This window comes from Drosophila grimshawi, unplaced genomic scaffold (genome assembly GCF_018153295.1).
Source record: "Drosophila grimshawi isolate 15287-2541.00 unplaced genomic scaffold, ASM1815329v1 contig_848, whole genome shotgun sequence".
NCBI lineage: Eukaryota > Metazoa > Arthropoda > Insecta > Diptera > Drosophilidae > Drosophila > Drosophila grimshawi.
In genome coordinates, this window is record NW_025063692.1 from 20,508,017 (window position 1) to 20,525,427 (window position 17,411).

General features: G+C 42.6%; 7 protein-coding genes across 9 annotated transcripts; 4 read left to right on the forward strand and 3 right to left on the reverse strand.

Annotated features, from left to right (window-relative positions):
- Positions 1-362: 362 nt before the first annotated feature.
- Positions 363-2,278, forward strand: LOC6564871 (annexin B10). 2 transcript variants are annotated; one of them, XM_032738508.2, is made up of 5 exons: positions 363-539; positions 648-1,359; positions 1,449-1,630; positions 1,842-1,844; positions 2,050-2,278. In XM_032738508.2, exons 1-5 carry the CDS (start codon positions 528-530, stop codon positions 2,104-2,106), a joined length of 966 nt encoding a protein of 321 aa, XP_032594399.1. In that variant the 5' UTR covers positions 363-527; the 3' UTR covers positions 2,107-2,278. The 2 variants fall into 2 exon arrangements, with proteins under 2 accessions (XP_032594399.1, XP_001991376.1); XM_001991340.2 differs by lacking the exon at positions 1,842-1,844.
- Positions 2,279-2,408: 130 nt separating this feature from the next.
- LOC6564870 (TIP41-like protein) lies at positions 2,409-3,992 on the reverse strand. The gene is made up of 5 exons (XM_001991339.3): positions 3,766-3,992; positions 3,346-3,686; positions 3,050-3,269; positions 2,707-2,868; positions 2,409-2,643 (listed from the first exon to the last, which is right to left on the reverse strand). The coding sequence occupies exons 1-5, from the start codon at positions 3,808-3,810 to the stop codon at positions 2,554-2,556; spliced, it is 858 nt and encodes a 285-aa protein (XP_001991375.2). The 5' UTR covers positions 3,811-3,992; the 3' UTR covers positions 2,409-2,553.
- A 98-nt stretch (positions 3,993-4,090) lies between these two features.
- Positions 4,091-6,155, forward strand: LOC6564869 (xaa-Pro aminopeptidase 3). Its single transcript, XM_001991338.2, has 3 exons — positions 4,091-4,579; positions 4,646-5,456; positions 5,543-6,155. The coding sequence occupies exons 1-3, from the start codon at positions 4,253-4,255 to the stop codon at positions 5,953-5,955; spliced, it is 1,551 nt and encodes a 516-aa protein (XP_001991374.1). The 5' UTR covers positions 4,091-4,252; the 3' UTR covers positions 5,956-6,155.
- Positions 6,079-7,575, reverse strand: LOC6564868 (delta(3,5)-Delta(2,4)-dienoyl-CoA isomerase, mitochondrial). The gene is made up of 4 exons (XM_001991337.2): positions 7,419-7,575; positions 7,107-7,269; positions 6,421-7,045; positions 6,079-6,278 (listed from the first exon to the last, which is right to left on the reverse strand). The coding sequence occupies exons 1-4, from the start codon at positions 7,474-7,476 to the stop codon at positions 6,180-6,182; spliced, it is 945 nt and encodes a 314-aa protein (XP_001991373.2). The 5' UTR covers positions 7,477-7,575; the 3' UTR covers positions 6,079-6,179.
- A 272-nt stretch (positions 7,576-7,847) lies between these two features.
- LOC6564867 (ribokinase) lies at positions 7,848-9,093 on the forward strand. The gene is made up of 3 exons (XM_001991336.2): positions 7,848-8,020; positions 8,084-8,632; positions 8,697-9,093. The coding sequence occupies exons 1-3, from the start codon at positions 7,965-7,967 to the stop codon at positions 9,010-9,012; spliced, it is 921 nt and encodes a 306-aa protein (XP_001991372.1). The 5' UTR covers positions 7,848-7,964; the 3' UTR covers positions 9,013-9,093.
- Positions 9,094-9,323: 230 nt separating this feature from the next.
- Positions 9,324-9,855, reverse strand: LOC6564866 (translation machinery-associated protein 7 homolog). The gene is made up of 2 exons (XM_001991335.2): positions 9,817-9,855; positions 9,324-9,744 (listed from the first exon to the last, which is right to left on the reverse strand). The coding sequence occupies exon 2, from the start codon at positions 9,736-9,738 to the stop codon at positions 9,544-9,546; it is 195 nt and encodes a 64-aa protein (XP_001991371.1). The 5' UTR covers positions 9,739-9,744; positions 9,817-9,855; the 3' UTR covers positions 9,324-9,543.
- Positions 9,856-10,156: 301 nt separating this feature from the next.
- Positions 10,157-16,681, forward strand: LOC6564865 (ADP,ATP carrier protein). Of its 2 annotated transcripts, none has more exons than XM_001991334.2 (4): positions 10,157-10,333; positions 15,189-15,489; positions 15,581-15,708; positions 15,794-16,681. In XM_001991334.2, the coding sequence occupies exons 2-4, from the start codon at positions 15,193-15,195 to the stop codon at positions 16,266-16,268; spliced, it is 900 nt and encodes a 299-aa protein (XP_001991370.1). In that variant the 5' UTR covers positions 10,157-10,333; positions 15,189-15,192; the 3' UTR covers positions 16,269-16,681. The 2 variants fall into 2 exon arrangements, with proteins under 2 accessions (XP_001991370.1, XP_032593837.1); XM_032737946.1 differs by lacking the exon at positions 10,157-10,333 and adding an exon at positions 12,837-13,007.
- The last annotated feature ends 730 nt before the right edge of the window (positions 16,682-17,411 follow it).

Below are 17,411 nucleotides of genomic sequence, written 5' to 3' on the forward strand. Positions count from 1 at the left end.
TCTAACTATTTAACGAGATTTAATAAAGATAACAAATATATATACACATATATATATATATATCTATATACATACACACATATGAGTAATGAATTAATTGGCTATACTCATACACTCATTTGTATTTGAACATGAATCATGCGAATGCCATGCGCATTATATAAGCACAAATGCATTCCCATTTCGAATAAAGCCGAAGTTAAACCGAATCAAAAGCTTCGTCATAAAAAGCTCTCTCTCTCTCTCTGTCTCTCTCTCTCTCTCTCTCTCTCTGTCTGGAAGAGGGGTAAACAGAACAGAAGCAGAGACTACGACAACTGCGGGCAGAGATAATTGTTTATTTGGTCATCGTGCGTCAGTAGCAAAAGGTACGGGCAAGTGACACGTAGATAGCTACGCAAGAATTCACTTTAAATAGCAATTTTGCAATAGAATTGCATCGAAGAGAGCCAATTGCCAAAGAGAGCCAAGTGGTGCAATCAACAGTTATACTCATTAAGAAAATCACAACACTAAAAACAAGAGAAATGGATTACAAGGTAAGTGAGTACATGCAATAGATGCAATTTTATCGATTCTTTCGATGATGGGCTTGCCACCACCCACCTACAAACCAACCAACCAATCAATTCATCTAATTTCTGCAGCCCGTACCGTGCATTGTGCCGCATACGAACTTTGATGCGTCCGGCGATAGCCAGGATTTGCGTGCGGCCATGCAAGGATTGGGCACCGATGAGCAGCAGATCATCGATGTGCTGGCTACACGCAGCAATGCCCAGCGTCAGGAGATGATTGCCGCCTATTTGTCCGAATTCGATCGGGATCTAATTGAGGACTTGAAGGGTGAACTGGGCGGCACATTTGAGGATGTGATTATAGCACTAATGCTGCCGCCCGTCGAGTATCTGTGCAAGCAGCTGCATGGCGCCATGGCCGGCATCGGCACCAACGAGGCCACCCTCGTCGAAATACTGTGCACCAAGAGCAACGAACAGATGCACGAAATTGTGGCCACTTACGAGAGACTGTACGAACGACCGCTTGCCGAGCAGATGGGCAGCGAAACGTCCGGCTTCTTTCGACGCCTGCTCACTCTGATTGTGACCGGTGTGCGCGATGACCTGGATACACCTGTTGATCCCGAAAAGGCCAAGGAACAGGCCGCAGAGCTATATGCTGCCGGCGAGGCCAAACTGGGCACCGACGAGGGTGTCTTCAATAGGATCATGTCCCATGCCAGCTTCAATCAGCTGCGTCTCGTTTTCGATGAATACAAATCGCTCTCCGGCCAAACCATCGAGCAGGCCATCAAGCATGAAATGGCCGATGAGTTGCATGAGGCCATGATGGCCATTGGTAAGTCCCCATGTAAATATATATATATATCGTTCTCTTTCACTCAATCGCTCTCTTTCTCTCTCTCTCTCTCTCTACCTGTACTCCAGTGGAATGCGTTCAGTCGCCGGCTGCATTTTTCGCTAACCGCCTTTACAAGGCAATGAATGGCGCCGGCACTGATGATAAGACACTCATACGCATTATTGTCAGCCGCTCGGAGATCGATTTGGAGACGATCAAGGATGAGTTCGAGCGCATCTATAATCGCACTCTCCTCAGCGCCATCGTGGTAAGTGACTCAAAATCGATTTCGCGACCAACTTTAGTCTTTAACCGTATTAAGTAATGCATTTTCCATCCACATTTTTTGCTTTCGGTATTGATCCCAAAACTCTACACTCCTCCGTACAATTGTTTACGTCGCGGTTGGTGTGTTGTCCTCCGTGCGTGTCCTTTGTGTGTCCTTGCTATGCTTGTGTTATTGTTGTATTTGGTACTAGGACGTAAGTATTGATATTCGTAGTCGTATTCGTATTCGTATTCCTATTGATATTCGGCATTTTCATATTGGTTTGTCTTCAGTTTCTGCATGTTTGTGGAATTCCCAAAATTTCTTTGCCAATGCATTCCTTTATCTACACAACCCCACCCACTCCACCTTCTCACTTGACCCACTGCTAATTGTGTCCCATTTGTGATCTATTGCAGGCGGAGACTTCTGGAGATTACAGGGCGGCTCTGGTTGCTCTGTTGGGCGCTGCCTAAATCTGGTGATGATCTACTAACATTTTATCGAAATTATAGTATTGTAGTTGCTTTTAAAGAATCTTGCTTTTAATGTCTACTAATGCGCACAGTTGTGCCAATAAATAAAAATAAATTAATAAATACGTGCATACATAAAAGTCCAATATGAATTGGCTCGCACAAAAATTGACATTTGGCATTATATATATTCTGATACCGAAGATAGAGCTGAGCTATTGAAAAGTTTAAACAATGAATTGGAAACTTATTAACGCAATTCGAATAGTGCTTTTAATAAACATCGTATTTAGCAGTTGCACTGTTGTGCCAAAAAATGTATTCGCTGACATATTTTAAAATTTAATTGGTACACACAATACATGGAATACATGGACCTGAGCGCCTTAATATTATGGGAACTGGGGGTCCCACAATTTATTTACTTTGTAAATACTACAAGTAAAACTATTCAAAGAACAGCTTGTGCAACTCCTTGGATTTTACTGGCAGAAAGTTTTGTATTTCGTCGGGATTCGTCCATAAGCTAGATGGTGACTAAACAAAGAGAGAATCGATTATACGTTTTCTCAATTTACACATTAAGCTTAGCCGGAGTACCTGTAATAATGCGGAGCAGGGTGCTTCGCGGTGAATGTACTCCTTGAGTATGTAGTCATTCTCAATCTCGCAGTGGTAACGTGTGTCGTGCATCCGGATAAGCACATCATCGATGCGCAGAAAGTGACGCAACAGCACAAAGAAACCGGAGGGCATCACTCGCTGCAGGTGCAAAAGAATAAGCAATACCAATCTTTACAAAAGGGAATAGAAGAGAGCAAGCAAACAGACAGACAGTTTGGAGCGTCTACTATTTGAAGGGGTTACATATTTTTATGACCAGATAATAATACACTCTCCAAGTGTATAAATATCAGATGCTTATTGGATGCTAGCTACTCACAATCCGAACGCTCAGCGCCGAGATGCCGTGATCGTGCAGCTCATCCTCGTAGAGTGTGAGATCATGATAGAATAGAATATTCTCGCGCTGCATCAGCTTCATCTTGTTCAGCGACTGAGTAGTGGACTCTGTGCGAAACTTATCGTTCAGCGTGCCCTGATATGTGGATGTGAATGTCCAATCGAATGGCTTGTATTTTTGCTCCATATTCTGCTCCGCTCTGCGAAGATAAAAGGCAGGGTAGATAGAGATAGAGAGGGTTTGCAAATGGAGATGGTGGAGAAAGATTTGCTTACCGTGTTTCGCGCCATTCCTGAGCGCAGGCGACTTCCATTTCTTCAGCCTGTTTGCCGTTGGCAACCAGGGCGAGTGCATCCATGGGCTTGAATTCCATAAGAGCGCCATCCTTGTGCTGGAGCACCAGCTTATTCTTGTGGAACACCATGTCCGGCAAATGTGGCAACTCCAGCGAATGTTGATAATTGCAGAGCTCGCAGCGATTGGCATCGTTCTTATCGCAGCACTTGTCGCTGCCCAAATGGCACATGCTCTTCAATATGTGCGACTTCTCATAGCTGATCGTCCAATCATTGAACCGTATCGACTCCGCGTCCACCGGCAAACGGAACACATTCGTCTACGGGTGATCAATGTTTCGCATTGGCAGGCACGTAAAGCACAGATGTAAATATGAAATAAATTCGCAGGCCACTTACCTCATTCGCCATAGCTGCTGGATGTGCAACTTGCGTTTGTTGCATTTATGTTGGCGTGCTGTCAATAAATTAACTGTTAAAGGATACACAAATAACAAATTTGTCATCGATACATCGTTTGCATTATTCAATTGGAACATTGAAATAATTCAAATCGTTTGCATAATTGAAAATTCGATTTCAAGCATATGGGTACATGCATTAAATGATAAATGACCATCAGGTTTATTGCTTTTATTTTATTATTTATTATTTACAAGCCAAGTGAACACAATCTATCGCATCGATATCGATACATGGGATCTAAAGGCACGAAAACATCGATAAGTCGAAGCTGGCTGGCGATGATTTTCTGTGCCAGCACTTGGCAAGCGAAGCGGCAAATGTTTTGTTTTCATCAGTTACTTCATCTCCATGTGCCAAATCAGTGAGTTGGGCCGAGATTAAACGTACTTTTTAAAACACGGACTAGAAACCAAATCCCGCCATGATTGCGCTAAAGCGCATGCCACGTTTCCGCCTGCTACGCGCTCTGGCCACAAACCCCAAATTCTCCACATGCTCGTCGCGGCGGATGTGCAAGGCGCAGCTAACCGCCGAGCCTGTGGTGGATACGCTCAAGAGCGGATCGCGTTTGTTGGGCCAGCCAACGAGCGCAACACATCCACATCTGATAAGGCCGCACGAGCTGGTGCCGGGCATCGAGCCAACCGAATTTCAAACGCGTCGCACCCAACTCATGCACAGCCTGCGCGCCTATGCTGAAAGTTTTGGCGACAAATTCAACGGTGGCAGCAACTCCAAATCGCACATGGTAAGCCGGGCAGGGGAGAAATGGTGGACTGTGTAAAACCACTAAAAAACACATGGCTAATTACAGCTGGTGATTGGAGCAGCGGCCAAGAAGTATATGAGTGGAAAGATACCGTATGTGTTCCGTCAAAGCTCTGACTTTTACTATCTCACCGGTTGCCTGGAACCGGACTCGATCCTATTGCTAACCATTGATGAATTAGACGTTGTGCAGTCGACGCTCTTCATGCGACCCAAGGATCCGTATGCGGAACTATGGGATGGTCCACGCACAGGTCCCGACTATGCCGTCCAATTGTTTGGCGTCCAAGAGGCGTATCCCATCGACAGTTTCCACAAGATGCTCGCGACACGTTTCACCCAGCTAAAGCCGCATTTGTGGTTCGATCTGAAACAATCGGAGCAGCCCAATGTGACGGATGCCATGCTCCAGGTGTGCAATGCAGAGCGCACCCAACTGCTGCCCCTTCACACATTCGTGGAGAACATGCGGCTGATTAAATCGCCCGCCGAGATGCAACTGATGCGACGCACCTGCTCCATTGCTTCGCAGGCCTTCAACGAGGTCATTGCCGAGACGCGGCCAGGTCAGTCGGAGCATCAGCTGTATGCCGCCATAGACTTTAAGTGCCGCATGCGCGACGCCAGCTATTTGGCCTATCCGCCGGTGGTTGCTGCTGGCAAGAATGCCACCGTTATACACTATGTGAATAACACACAGCTGCTGCAGCCGCAGGAGCTCCTCCTCATGGATGCCGGCTGTGAATACGGTGGCTATACCAGCGACATAACACGCACCTGGCCGATCAGTGGACAGTTCACTGAGCCACAGCGCACCCTCTACGACATGATGGAGCAGCTGCAAAAGGAGGCAATTGGTGAGCAGCTCGATAGACTGACTAACTGAATGATTGATTGAGTGATGCACTGTATGATCAGCTAATCTCTTGTTTGTTTTTCGCAGAGCTGATTATGCAACCTGGTGGAGAGACACTGGATCAATTGTTTGAGACAACATGCTTCAAGCTGGGGAAATATCTGCAGGAAATCGGTCTGGTGGGCAAGCATGTCAGTGGGATCAAGGAGCTGGCAACGCTCGGCTACAAGTTCTGTCCGCATCATGTGTCCCACTATTTGGGCATGGATGTGCACGATACGCCGCATGTGCCGCGCAATATACGCCTCCAGCCGGGCATGGTCTTCACCGTGGAGCCGGGCATCTACATTGATGAGAATCGCACAGATGTGCCGGCCGAGTTCCGTGGCATTGGCATACGCATCGAGGACGATATACTGATCAATGAGCGTGGCCAAATTGAGGTGCTGACCGCCGCCTGTTGCAAGGAGCGTCGCACAATCGAAGGTCTCTTCAAGTAGAGTACCCTCATCCGTCGGCCTACCAAATTCCTAGTCATAATTAATAATTAAAGCTAGCATAGAATTTTCGGAATAGATGTGATCAAAAAGACGATAACAGCTCCCAAGCAGCGACTGGGCCAATCTAGTTAGATGTTTGATATATAATGTGGATATGAAATGCAAATAAAATGAAATTACATTTGATTCGTTCAAGTTTACACAACTGAAACCGAATTAATCTCTTAAAGTTTGGCAAACACGGGCTTCTCATCCTTGGTCAGCTGAGCGGCAACCGCTTGGGCAAAGTCCTCCGACTGCAAATGCAGCTTGTTGATAATACGCTGCAAGGGGTAAATAATAAAAGGTTTGTAAGAAATTCAAGATGTGATCTGGTCGACTAACATATACCCTACACATCTGTTGACCACAAGCACTTGTGTATCTATTATTTAAATTTAATTCAAATACTATTCGATTACTCACAATGTGATCGAGTCCTTCTTGATTGGTGTGCTCGAGGGAGTAGACCATGCTCTCCTTGGTTGTCTGGATGGCAATGGGACTCTTGCCGGCAATATCTTCGGCCAGAGCCAGAGCACCAGCGAGCAGGGCGTCCTTGTCGACAAAGGTTCGACTGACCAGGCCGCTGCGCTCCGCCTCGGCCGCCTCGAAACGGCGTCCGGTAAAGCAGAGTTCGCGTGCCAGGGACTGGCTGCCAATCGCTTTTGGCAGACGCTGCAGCGAACCGACATCGGCGGCCATGCCAATGTCCACCTCCTTCACCTGAAAGAATGCATCCTGAGTGCTGTAGCGTATGTCGGCGGCAGTAATCAGATCAACGCCAGCGCCAATGCACGCCTGATGCACCGCCATGATCACAGGCTTGGGGCAACGTTCGACGGAGCTTATTGAATCCTGATACAGTTTGATGGTACGCTCGAGAATAACGCCCTTGCGTGCGACATCATCATACTCGCCCATCTGTTCGCCCATGCTCATCATGGACGACAGATCGATGCCCGCACAGAAATGCTTGCCAGCAGCAGACAGTACAATGGCGCGACAATCGGGATTGATGGCCAGCGCTTCGAAGCAGTCTTTGATCTCACTGCGCACACATACAAATAATATAAGTAATATGATAATATACAGGCAAAGATAGCACTTACATCCACATTTCCCTGCTGATAGCATTGAGCTTCTTGGGTCGATTCAGTTCGACATGGAAAACGAAAGGTTTGGGCGAACTAATGGCCAGACTTTTGAAATGTCCAGTTGCATTGGCCGCAGGTTGTCTGTGGCCACTAGTATTGTTGCGATGAGGCTGCATGACTGCAATAGAGGTTCAATTAACTGTCCAAGGTTTAACACTAGACTGTCGGCCAAACGAACAGAATCGGACTTTGAACCGGTTAGTTGGTCGACTCTCGATTAACCTCAGTGATTATCCTCAGACATCATTTGCAGTTAATTACACTTACCACTTAGTCTGGCTGGCAGTCTGCTTGTGTTAGTGAGTTGTCTTAGCAACGACGACATATTTGTTTATTAGCGAAAACTTTTGTCAAAACTCTGCCTTGTTTATTTATAACGGATTGTTGGCACTTGTTGCACCTTTTAACGATACTTCAAATATCGATAGTGCACACACACACTCATCGATATATTTACAAAAATGAAAAACGGTTATTTTCAAAAGAAATACTCGATTTGATTAGCAATCAAATATTTTGTTAAAATACCATTGAATATTTATTTTAATAGTTTTACGAAATTATATATATAGTTAAGCATTTTATAAGCGATACTATTGGTACAACTCTGCTGCGTTGACGTCACATTTGACCAACGCAACGCACACAGATTCTCCCCGGAGGGCGGCATGTGGTGCAAGGCAAAAAGAACACACACATAATGGCATCAGTTGCTGTTGCTGTTGATAAGCCGCCGGCACTGCACTTCAACTTTTTGCGAATTATCTACATAAGATAAGCGCACACTAAAATATATTACAAACAAAACGCAAAATGAGCGAGTCGCCGGAGGTGCTAGTCTTTGGCTCGGCCATTATAGATTTCATCTGGTAAGAGATTTGACTTTGTATTGACTAATCACCTCAACCCATTCCCCCCTCTCTTCTCTATAGTTACACGCCCCGCCTGCCGAAGGCAGGCGAAACGCTGCATGGCCACAAATTCCAAACCGGATTCGGTGGCAAAGGCGCCAATCAGTGCGTCGCCGCTGCCCGATTGGGTTCGCACACAGCACTCATTGCCAAACTGGGCGATGATAGCTTTGGGCAGGACTATCTGCGCCAGCTACGCGCCGAGTACGTTAACGTGGAGCATGTGCAGCCGCTGCCAAACCAAACGACGGGCATTGCCCAAATCGCTGTTTCCGACGAAGGCGAGAATAACATAATCATTGTCGTTGGTGCCAACAATGCACTCAACGCCAGTGATGTCACAGCTGCAGCCCAGTTCTTTGACCAAGCCAAGGTGCTTGTCTGCCAGCTGGAAACGCCCATTGAAGCGACACTTCATGCTTTGCGTCAATTCAAGGGCATTTCCATAGTGAATGCGGCACCAGCACTGGAGGAGACGCCAGGGGAACTGCTCCAACTGTCGACCATTCTATGTGTCAACGAAACCGAGGCGGCACTCATGACCGGCATGCAGAGCATCAACAGCGTCGGGTGAATACGAAATAATCGCGCTCCATTGACTTGTTTCTAACTGACTTTTCTTGTATCTTGTCAGAGAGGCAAATGCGGCAGTAGAACGCCTCATCGAAATGGGCGCCAATGGGGTGATCATAACGCTGGGAAAACTGGGCGCAGTCTGTGGCACAAAGCAGACGCAATGCGAGCATGTGCCAGCGCCACATGTGCCGCCCGAGAAGGTTGTGGATACGACGGGCGCCGGCGATGCCTTCATTGGCGCCTTGGCCCACAACCTGGCCCGCTATCCCAAAGAAGCGCTCACCGTTCACATTGCAGCCGCCTGTCAAGTGGCCTCCAAGTCGGTGCAGCTGCCGGGCACACAGGCCAGCTTTCCATTTGGGGGAGATCTTTGAGTACCCTTCTATTATACACTTGCAACGGTGACAACCATCACTTATGAAAAAAAAATAAATTGAAAAAATTAAAAGGTTAAATTTTCTATCGTTTTTAAATGTTTATCATTCAAACTTATGTATATTATTTTGTTATTGCATTTCATTCAAATTATAATTGTAGTATCACAAGAGTTGAAATATTTGTTTAAATTCGATTTCTTGATCAAACAAAACGTGTCATTTTGTTTTAAAGTTTGAATAAAGAAATGGTCATTGAAAGTATATTAAAAGATATACATGTATTGATATTTAAAAAAAACGCCGGATCGTTGTATTACAATATTTAATCTGCTATTTGTATTAAATCGTAAGTATAAACGGAGAAATGAATTGTTCAAACATGAATTGATAAACAGTCAATTTTTGTCACTTAATATTGGACGCAAACTGAATTTGGCAAATAAAATTGCATGGTTTTCGTTTGTTGGTGTGCTGGCAAACAAACAAAGCTCTCCAAAATGATTTTTCCGTCTTCATGTGCGTTCATTTCTATTTCTTGCCCGATTTCTTGATGCCTCCACCCACGAGTGGTCCCTTTTTGGAAGCTTGCTGCTTGGCAGCTTCGAGCGCCTTTTGTTGTTCCTTTTGCTTCTGCTTGAATGCCATTTCGTCTTCGTCCATCTCCTTGCCTTCCTTCTTGGGCGCCTTCAATGGCTTCTTTTTTCCACCCTCACGTCCAGACATGATATTCTAATATGCAAGAAAATATTAAATTTTAATTACGATTTTCATTTGCCAAAGCGTAGCAAAATAGTCACGAACTCGCACGTTTTCCCAACTTTTCTATTAAGTGTTTTATAGTGACAAAAAAAGAAATACTAAATGTCAAAACTACACTGAATTTACATATCGATACCTGTTATTTGAACTTCGAGCAATAGAAAGTGTGACCGCACAATATACCGATACCTTTTATTATAACTTTATTCGTAGTGTTTTTTGTTATTATTACTTTTGGTTCCATAGTTGTACTTACAATAGCAAAGCGCTTAACTACGCAGGTAATTCTTAACAGTTCAACCTAATAACGATATTGATATTACTTTTTTTTTACCCGATCACGATGGTGACTTGCATTATCGATAGCTGCTTAATAAAAACGATTTTTTGCTAATGCAAGCGTCTCGATAGTTTGACAATCTGTTCACGTTTTGCGAACACTTTACGATTTACGGTCGTTAAGTGAGCACGCGGCAAATTTCGACGCCAAGTGGGAAATTACATTTCTGCAAAAGAAGTTTTTATTCTGTGACTTTTGTAAGAAGTTTAATAACTAAAGGTATTGTGATTTTCTTTTATACAACTCTTTATATTTTTTTTTGGCTGAGAGCTACCTCAAAAACGGACAGTGCATCATAAATTTGCCATTGAATTTTTTTTACGTTCACCTTGCAGTAGATTTAAGTTATGTAATGTGGTACTTTTTTTTTATGTGTCGGTGTTGCTTTCATATTCCGGTGTATAAATCTAACTGTTTAATGTAGCTAAGCGCCTTTCCGCCAATAGAAACATGTACATATATATATATATATATATGTATATATAATTTTTTTTGCTGCATAAATTGTGCTTACATAACCACAAAAAAAAGAATAATTCGCATGCTAAAGCAACGCTGTTCAAAGAGATTCATCGTCTATAACAGTCACAAGGTAAACGAGTCGTCCGTGTTCGTGTCCGTGTCCTATTTTCATTACACCAACACCTGCAATGCAATGTATTAAGAACACTCACGAGTTCTAACCTATAAAATTTTCGCAAGAAAAAATTGAAAGCAGGCACAATAAAATACGGTGCCACACAAGCAGCGTAGTCATACACACACACAGATGCATATAAAAAAAGTGACAGCTGCTTTTGTATTACATCTAATTTTTTATGTGTGTATTGTGCATTGTAAAATAAAATTTGCACTATTTTTTTTTTATTAAAACTGACTATTGCGGCTAGAAAAGCGGCACACATGCATATTACACATATACATGCATATAAAATCCATGTGGCTATCGTGCTCTCTCTTTCACTCGCACGATGCGCCATTTACACGCGCAAGATACGCTGCGTCTCAATGTTTGTGTACATGTGTGTGATGAGTCCAATGTGTTATTTCTTCCACAATTCTCTTATTTCTGAACTTTCTAAGAGCGAAGCTTTCATTCTTTGCACGAATGACCGCTTTATTGTTGTCGTTTTTTAAATCCGAAAGATTTTCTAACTTTTTACCTGTTTCATTGCAAATGTTTGCAAAAAAAAAACAGAACCGGTTGCTAGACAAACACTCACAATTGAAGACGCTGCTGATGCTCTTTGTGATGTCAGCGATTCAGGAATCAACGCGCCATGTAAATAAATGCCGCATGCCGATTTTTTTGTACAGATTCATTTCATAACGGATTTTAAAGCACGCATAACAGCGTTGTGTGCAGTTAGTCGTCCTATTTTAGTGTTGTGAAATTGCGAATTTTATGTAACTAATATGACCCTTTACGAGTTGGCAACTGATTGAATTGGCGAAAGCGATAAGCAAGCAAGCAAAACGCCGCCCTTTATGATGATGCGACAGCGATCTTATTTAGATAATCCTATTTATTATAATCTCCCGTTTATTGATTATATTTGCACGTCTGGCGTTGTACATAAGTGTGGCCGTTTATTGTCTGACAATGCTTGACAATATAACCTTGTTGTTTGTCGCACCTTAAGCCATTGAACTGATTTACTGCAGGTGTTGCGCACTTGGACCCATTTACTTAAAATAATCCAAACAATTTGTGTATATTGCATTTTGGCGCGCTGCCAGCATTTATCTCGCTGCTACTGCAACAGTGTCACAGATTAGCAGCTATTTCATTAATCACTCCGTAGACGAACGCTGGACGTTCATTTTTTATGTAATTGTCGCCGATAAGAAAAGGAGGCCTTGAAAACTGCTTATATAAAATATCTGTATTAGTTAAGGCGTTTATCTAATCGCAATACGCACTTTCAAGTGCGCTGCTCTCTTTGCTCTGCCAAAAAATGCCCTGTGACGTATCAGTTGCTCAATTATATTTGTATTTGAGCGAGAGCTTGCCAGAGAGCGGGAGAGAGAAATATGGCACAGCACATGCGTCAAATTTTCCACAAGTCACATGCTATGCTGTTGACGCGGGCGTCAACGCTGCTGTTTCTACTGCTACTGCGGATGATATCGGCGCGTTGCCAACTGAGTGAAAGTTTACAATTTTGGCAAGCAAATATTTTTTGGTGGCGCTGCCAAACCTCGAAAGGGGTAAATGAAAAACAATCAAACGAAATTTAAATGTGCAAACAATATTAGCATATGTATATAAATATATATATATATATATATATATATGGCTAACACAGATGACCATTGTAATCCCACTTCCTTTTCCTATCAACGCCCAGCCCAACACTTTTTGCCTTGCAAGTGTGAGTAGCAAGTGAACTGATTAAGAAGAACAGCTAGCCGTGTTATGCAATGTGATGATTGGCATAGAATTCATATATACATATGCATATATACATATAGGCAAGATGATAAGGAGGCACCGATCTATTCTCACTCTCTGCCTCTCTCCATTATTTGCCTGTGTTGGTTTTCTTGGTGCGCACACGTGCAGTTACTTCCTCTTGTACATGTTTCTGTCGTCTGTTGCCAACGCTTTTGTTACCGTTAGACTATGCGGTATCTCTCTCTCTCTCTCTCTGTCGCAACTGTTGCGCTGCGACTGTGACGCGTGAGCACCTGAACTTGAATTCGCTTCTGCCAGCAGAGGCAGAGCAGCTGACCGCCGCAGCGCAGCGCCAGGCTAGTTGGCCGCTTTTGCTGTTCGGTGTTGTTCACAAGCAATTCAGTTGCCGTCCGGTTCAGACCTCTACCTTCGCGAGGAATAAGGATAAATTAATTTTTTTTTGTCGGTGCTGTGATATTCAAACACAAACAGATTGTACGTATTACAAAACAATTAGTGTACTACTCAGTTGTGCATAAGCATCTTAAATCAACATCAATAACAATAACTAAATAGCAATAACAGCTAAAAGCAATGATTAGTGGTTAACCTTTTTTTTTTCTACATGCTAATGGGACCATTTTTTTTATTGTTACATAAACATTTAAATTCACTGAGAAACTAAAAAACGACAACAACAAATGCGTTTTTGTGTTCAATTGAATATGATTCAGTTAAACAATTTAAAAATTTTTGTTTTCTGGTGACAGTTATGTAATCGACAATAATGAGCTGCTATCACACCTCAATCATCATCATCATAGCTAAATAACAGTGCAAAGAAAACACAAAATTCAGACCAAAGGAATTGTTCCACGTGCACAGCTTTCGTTCAGTTGATATTTTCCCTTCCTCTACTAGAATTTTTTTCTAATGTGTCCAGTTATTGTAACTGTTACATCACGGTCGCGCGTGCTCTCTTTGCAAAAGCTCTTTCAATCGGCAGCCACACTGGAGATTAGATAACAAGGGCAACCAACGCTCTTTTATAATTGTTTGCGGCTGCACTCAATAAAAGTTCTCTCGCACACTAGCTCACTCTTAAGTGTGCCTCTCTTTCTCTCTATCTCTCTTTGGCTGTGCTGTGTGGCCAAGTGTTACATAAATTCCGTGTATGTGTGTGTGTTCGATGGTCAATGAAAAGCGGCCTAGACTCTGCTGGGGCGTCTAATTTAATTTTGTACATTCACATTCATGGCAAAAAAAAAAAAAAGAAAAAAGCAATGAGAACAGTCTTGGCCATGCAAGCTATTTTGTTGGTACACTTGAATTCTAAAATTAACAAAACCGAATCAAAAGAAAGCTCTCTCTTATTTGGTCAATGTCACTTGCGAGAACATATGCAATATGCATGTGTGTGTGTGTTTGTGTCGCTGCTGCTGTGTTCTGTGACATCTGATTTATATTGAAAGCGCCATCTACAATGTTATACAAGCGATTAAATTATGCAATGTGTACACATATACGTAAACTGTTACAATACAATAACTGTTACAATAGTAATTTGTAACCATTAACAGTGTGTTGTTTCAATTAAAGTTGTTCTCTCTCCCTTAAATAAGAGTAAGCAGCATTTATTAGCCTTTATTGATACTGGTTCGAACTGAGCTGATTCGGTTTACATTCACATCCAGTTACTGATTGCTGCTTGTTTACATAAATGCATAAAGTGAAGTGACTACTTGTTAATGCGCCACGTGTTGGGGGGTTTCAATTCCGAAACTGATTCATAAACAAACAGAAATAAAACCGCAAACCAGTTTTGTCGGCGCTGAGAGCACCAAGTCGAAGCCAGCCGCTTGGCAACGGCTCCGCTTGAGTCAGTCGCTCTTTAAAAATATATATATATATATATATATATATATATATGTTTATATATATATATATTTAATATGTACATGTATAAGTAACGAACACATTTGAATTCGGATCGAAGCTTCAAATTTCAAATGCTGATACCAAAAAAAAAGCTCTTGTCTGGCTCTCCTTGTTTCTAATTAATGCCGGCTTACTGCCGGTCTTGTTTACATTTATTTTGATTTAATATTAACAATTCATCTGCATGGCTAAAGTTATATTATTTTATTGTATAAGTTAACCTACTTTAAGCATCCTTCATTTCATTTAACCCCTTCTGCTTGCATTTTGCACAAAACGCCGCGTAAAGCAGCTTTAAACTTGAAAAGCTCATCGCACGTTGTATAACTGTTCGATTATCCGCCTGCATTACTCGATAAGTGCATAAGCGACATCGATTGACTGGTTACCAACGGGCGATCGATTGTTTTTTAAGTTGGCCGCCGCCGAACGTCGTTTTTCATTTAACAAACTAATATCATCTGTGCCTGTAATAATCTGTAATCTGTTTTCATTTGGCTTTGGTGACTCATTTTCTATACATTTTATTTATATTGTGTATTGTGTGGAAAGTGAAACGTGATTAATACATAACAATTAACATTATGCAAGCAAATGTCAAGAATGCACAACACTCATAATCATAATCATCAAAATTGCTGAAGACTCTGACTGATATGAAAATGATAAACAAGACGAACGAAGATACAGATGAGGAAGAACAAGTATTATAATTTGTGACTTGAAATTTTAATACAGCAAAATGGGCAAGGATTTCGATGCTATGGGATTCGTCAAGGACTTCGCTGCCGGTGGTATTTCCGCAGCTGTCTCAAAGACTGCCGTCGCACCCATCGAGCGTGTGAAACTGCTCCTGCAGGTTCAGCACATCTCGAAACAAATCTCGCCCGATCAGCAATACAAGGGTATGGTTGATTGCTTTATCCGCATTCCAAAAGAACAGGGTTTTGGTTCATACTGGCGCGGTAACTTGGCCAACGTTATTAGATATTTCCCAACTCAGGCTCTTAACTTTGCCTTCAAGGACAAGTACAAGCAGGTGAGCATCGTCTCAATCATCTCGCTCCTAGATGATAATCGAAACGCGGATGTGTATTTATGTGTGTGTGTGGTTATTGTTTTGTTTGTAGGTCTTCTTGGGTGGTGTTGACAAGAACACCCAGTTCTGGCGTTACTTCATGGGCAACTTGGCCTCCGGTGGTGCCGCTGGTGCTACATCTCTCTGCTTTGTCTACCCATTGGACTTTGCTCGTACTCGGTAAGTTTCATTATATGCCTAATAATGGTTACCTCATGTATCGATCTCGTCTTAATCGCCATTTATACATATTAATATCTTTTAGCTTGGCTGCTGATACTGGCAAGGGTGGTGCTCGCGAGTTCACCGGCCTGGGCAACTGCTTGACCAAGATCTTCAAGAGTGATGGCCTTGTTGGCTTGTACCGTGGCTTCGGCGTTTCCGTGCAGGGCATCATCATCTATCGTGCCGCATACTTTGGCTTCTACGATACCGCTCGCGGCATGTTGCCCGATCCCAAGAACACACCCATCTACATCAGCTGGGCCATCGCTCAGGCTGTTACAACTGTTGCTGGTATTGTGTCCTATCCATTCGATACTGTGCGTCGTCGCATGATGATGCAGTCTGGCCGCAAGGCAACCGAGATCATCTACAAGAACACAATCCACTGCTGGGGCACCATTGCCAAGCAGGAAGGTACCGGTGCCTTCTTCAAGGGCGCCTTCTCCAACATTCTCAGAGGCACTGGCGGTGCTTTCGTGCTTGTGTTGTACGATGAGATCAAGAAGGTCTTGTAAATTAAATTATTAAATTATTCAAACAACAAGAAAAACAAAAATTAAATCAACAACAAAACAACAACAAACCACTACCAGCTAATTATATTATATAAATTGTAAACAACAACAGCAACAAGAACAGCAATGAAACAAACACCCAACAATAATAACCCAATATAATTACGAAATTATATTATATATAATAACTGGAATATAATTTAATTGCACTTGCATAAAATAGCAACAACAACAACAACTACAAAAAACAACATCGATCGGTGGCCAGATAACAGACAACGGCAACAAGCAAACAAACAATAACAACACCAGCAAAAGGAGCAAAACGAGAGGATAATGGAGAAACGAAGCGAAAACATCCAAAACATGGACAGACCAACACACCCCCCCCCCCCCCCCCCCCCACACACACAGATAGCAAATGAGGAATGAGGAAGAAAAAAACAAAAGAACCGGACGAACATTCTAGACATACATATATAATTATTTATAAGATAGTATTCTTGTTAAGTTCGACAGTTGGTGGTGCTGGTGGGTCGGTTGCGGGCAGGGCGTGGATGTTTTTAACAAGTTGATCCATTTCCCACAAAACTACTCGAGCCGCGCATCCCTTTTGCAAAACACAAATGTATGTTGAAACATAGAGTGCGCATTGCAAATGAAATAATTCCAACACATTTCTCTTGAGCCTCTGCAAAAACAACAAACCAACAAAATCAACCTACGGTTGGTTTAAAAATATAAAAATTGATAAAAATAGTAGACCAATTGTGTTTTATTTGTCGCCCGCAAAATGAAAAGCAATTTCCATTTCCAATTGCTATAAGGAAACAACAATAAGCTTTACTCCTTTGTCCGATCGTCGCTTAACCTTCATTATTTTTGAAAACTTATCGATATCGAAATATGAAATCGGCATGTGTTTCATCGGTTATCGACCTAACCTAACCCCAACAGCTGCAATCAGCGGAAACTGATAGATTCGTCTTTCGGTGTATTAAACGCATTGAATTCGGCATGTTCCCGTTCTTTTTACATCTTTGGTCTGATGGTTTTCATCAAAATGCAAAACATGGTATAAAAAACACTCGTGCAAAGCCGACAGTTTCAAGTGTGATAAGGTTTGTATATCCATCCCAGTAG

Excerpts from the sequence above, each read along its gene's own strand:
- LOC6564869 (XM_001991338.2), top strand. The coding sequence starts at position 4,253 with ATGATTGCGCTAAAGCGCATGCCACGTTTCCGCCTGCTACGCGCTCTG. Across the intron at positions 4,580-4,645 it reads GCAACTCCAAATCGCACATG|CTGGTGATTGGAGCAGCGGC; the intron begins GTAAGCCGGGCA and ends GGCTAATTACAG. Across the intron at positions 5,457-5,542 it reads GCTGCAAAAGGAGGCAATTG|AGCTGATTATGCAACCTGGT; the intron begins GTGAGCAGCTCG and ends TGTTTTTCGCAG.
- LOC6564865 (XM_001991334.2), top strand. The coding sequence starts at position 15,193 with ATGGGCAAGGATTTCGATGCTATGGGATTCGTCAAGGACTTCGCTGCC. Across the intron at positions 15,490-15,580 it reads TCAAGGACAAGTACAAGCAG|GTCTTCTTGGGTGGTGTTGA; the intron begins GTGAGCATCGTC and ends TTTTGTTTGTAG. Across the intron at positions 15,709-15,793 it reads TTGGACTTTGCTCGTACTCG|CTTGGCTGCTGATACTGGCA; the intron begins GTAAGTTTCATT and ends AATATCTTTTAG.
- LOC6564871 (XM_032738508.2), top strand. Across the intron at positions 1,360-1,448 it reads TGAGGCCATGATGGCCATTG|TGGAATGCGTTCAGTCGCCG; the intron begins GTAAGTCCCCAT and ends CCTGTACTCCAG.
- LOC6564870 (XM_001991339.3), bottom strand. The coding sequence starts at position 3,810 with ATGCAACAAACGCAAGTTGCACATCCAGCAGCTATGGCGAATGAG. Across the intron at positions 3,687-3,765 it reads CAGCAGCTATGGCGAATGAG|ACGAATGTGTTCCGTTTGCC; the intron begins GTAAGTGGCCTG and ends GATCACCCGTAG. Across the intron at positions 2,644-2,706 it reads CCTGCTCCGCATTATTACAG|TCACCATCTAGCTTATGGAC; the intron begins GTACTCCGGCTA and ends CTCTTTGTTTAG.
- LOC6564867 (XM_001991336.2), top strand. The coding sequence starts at position 7,965 with ATGAGCGAGTCGCCGGAGGTGCTAGTCTTTGGCTCGGCCATTATAGAT. Across the intron at positions 8,021-8,083 it reads GCCATTATAGATTTCATCTG|TTACACGCCCCGCCTGCCGA; the intron begins GTAAGAGATTTG and ends TCTTCTCTATAG. Across the intron at positions 8,633-8,696 it reads CAGAGCATCAACAGCGTCGG|AGAGGCAAATGCGGCAGTAG; the intron begins GTGAATACGAAA and ends GTATCTTGTCAG.
- LOC6564868 (XM_001991337.2), bottom strand. The coding sequence starts at position 7,476 with ATGTCGTCGTTGCTAAGACAACTCACTAACACAAGCAGACTGCCAGCC. Across the intron at positions 7,046-7,106 it reads ATCAGCAGGGAAATGTGGAT|TGAGATCAAAGACTGCTTCG; the intron begins GTAAGTGCTATC and ends ATGTGTGCGCAG. Across the intron at positions 6,279-6,420 it reads AAGAAGGACTCGATCACATT|CGTATTATCAACAAGCTGCA; the intron begins GTGAGTAATCGA and ends TACCCCTTGCAG.
- LOC6564866 (XM_001991335.2), bottom strand. The coding sequence starts at position 9,738 with ATGTCTGGACGTGAGGGTGGAAAAAAGAAGCCATTGAAGGCGCCCAAG.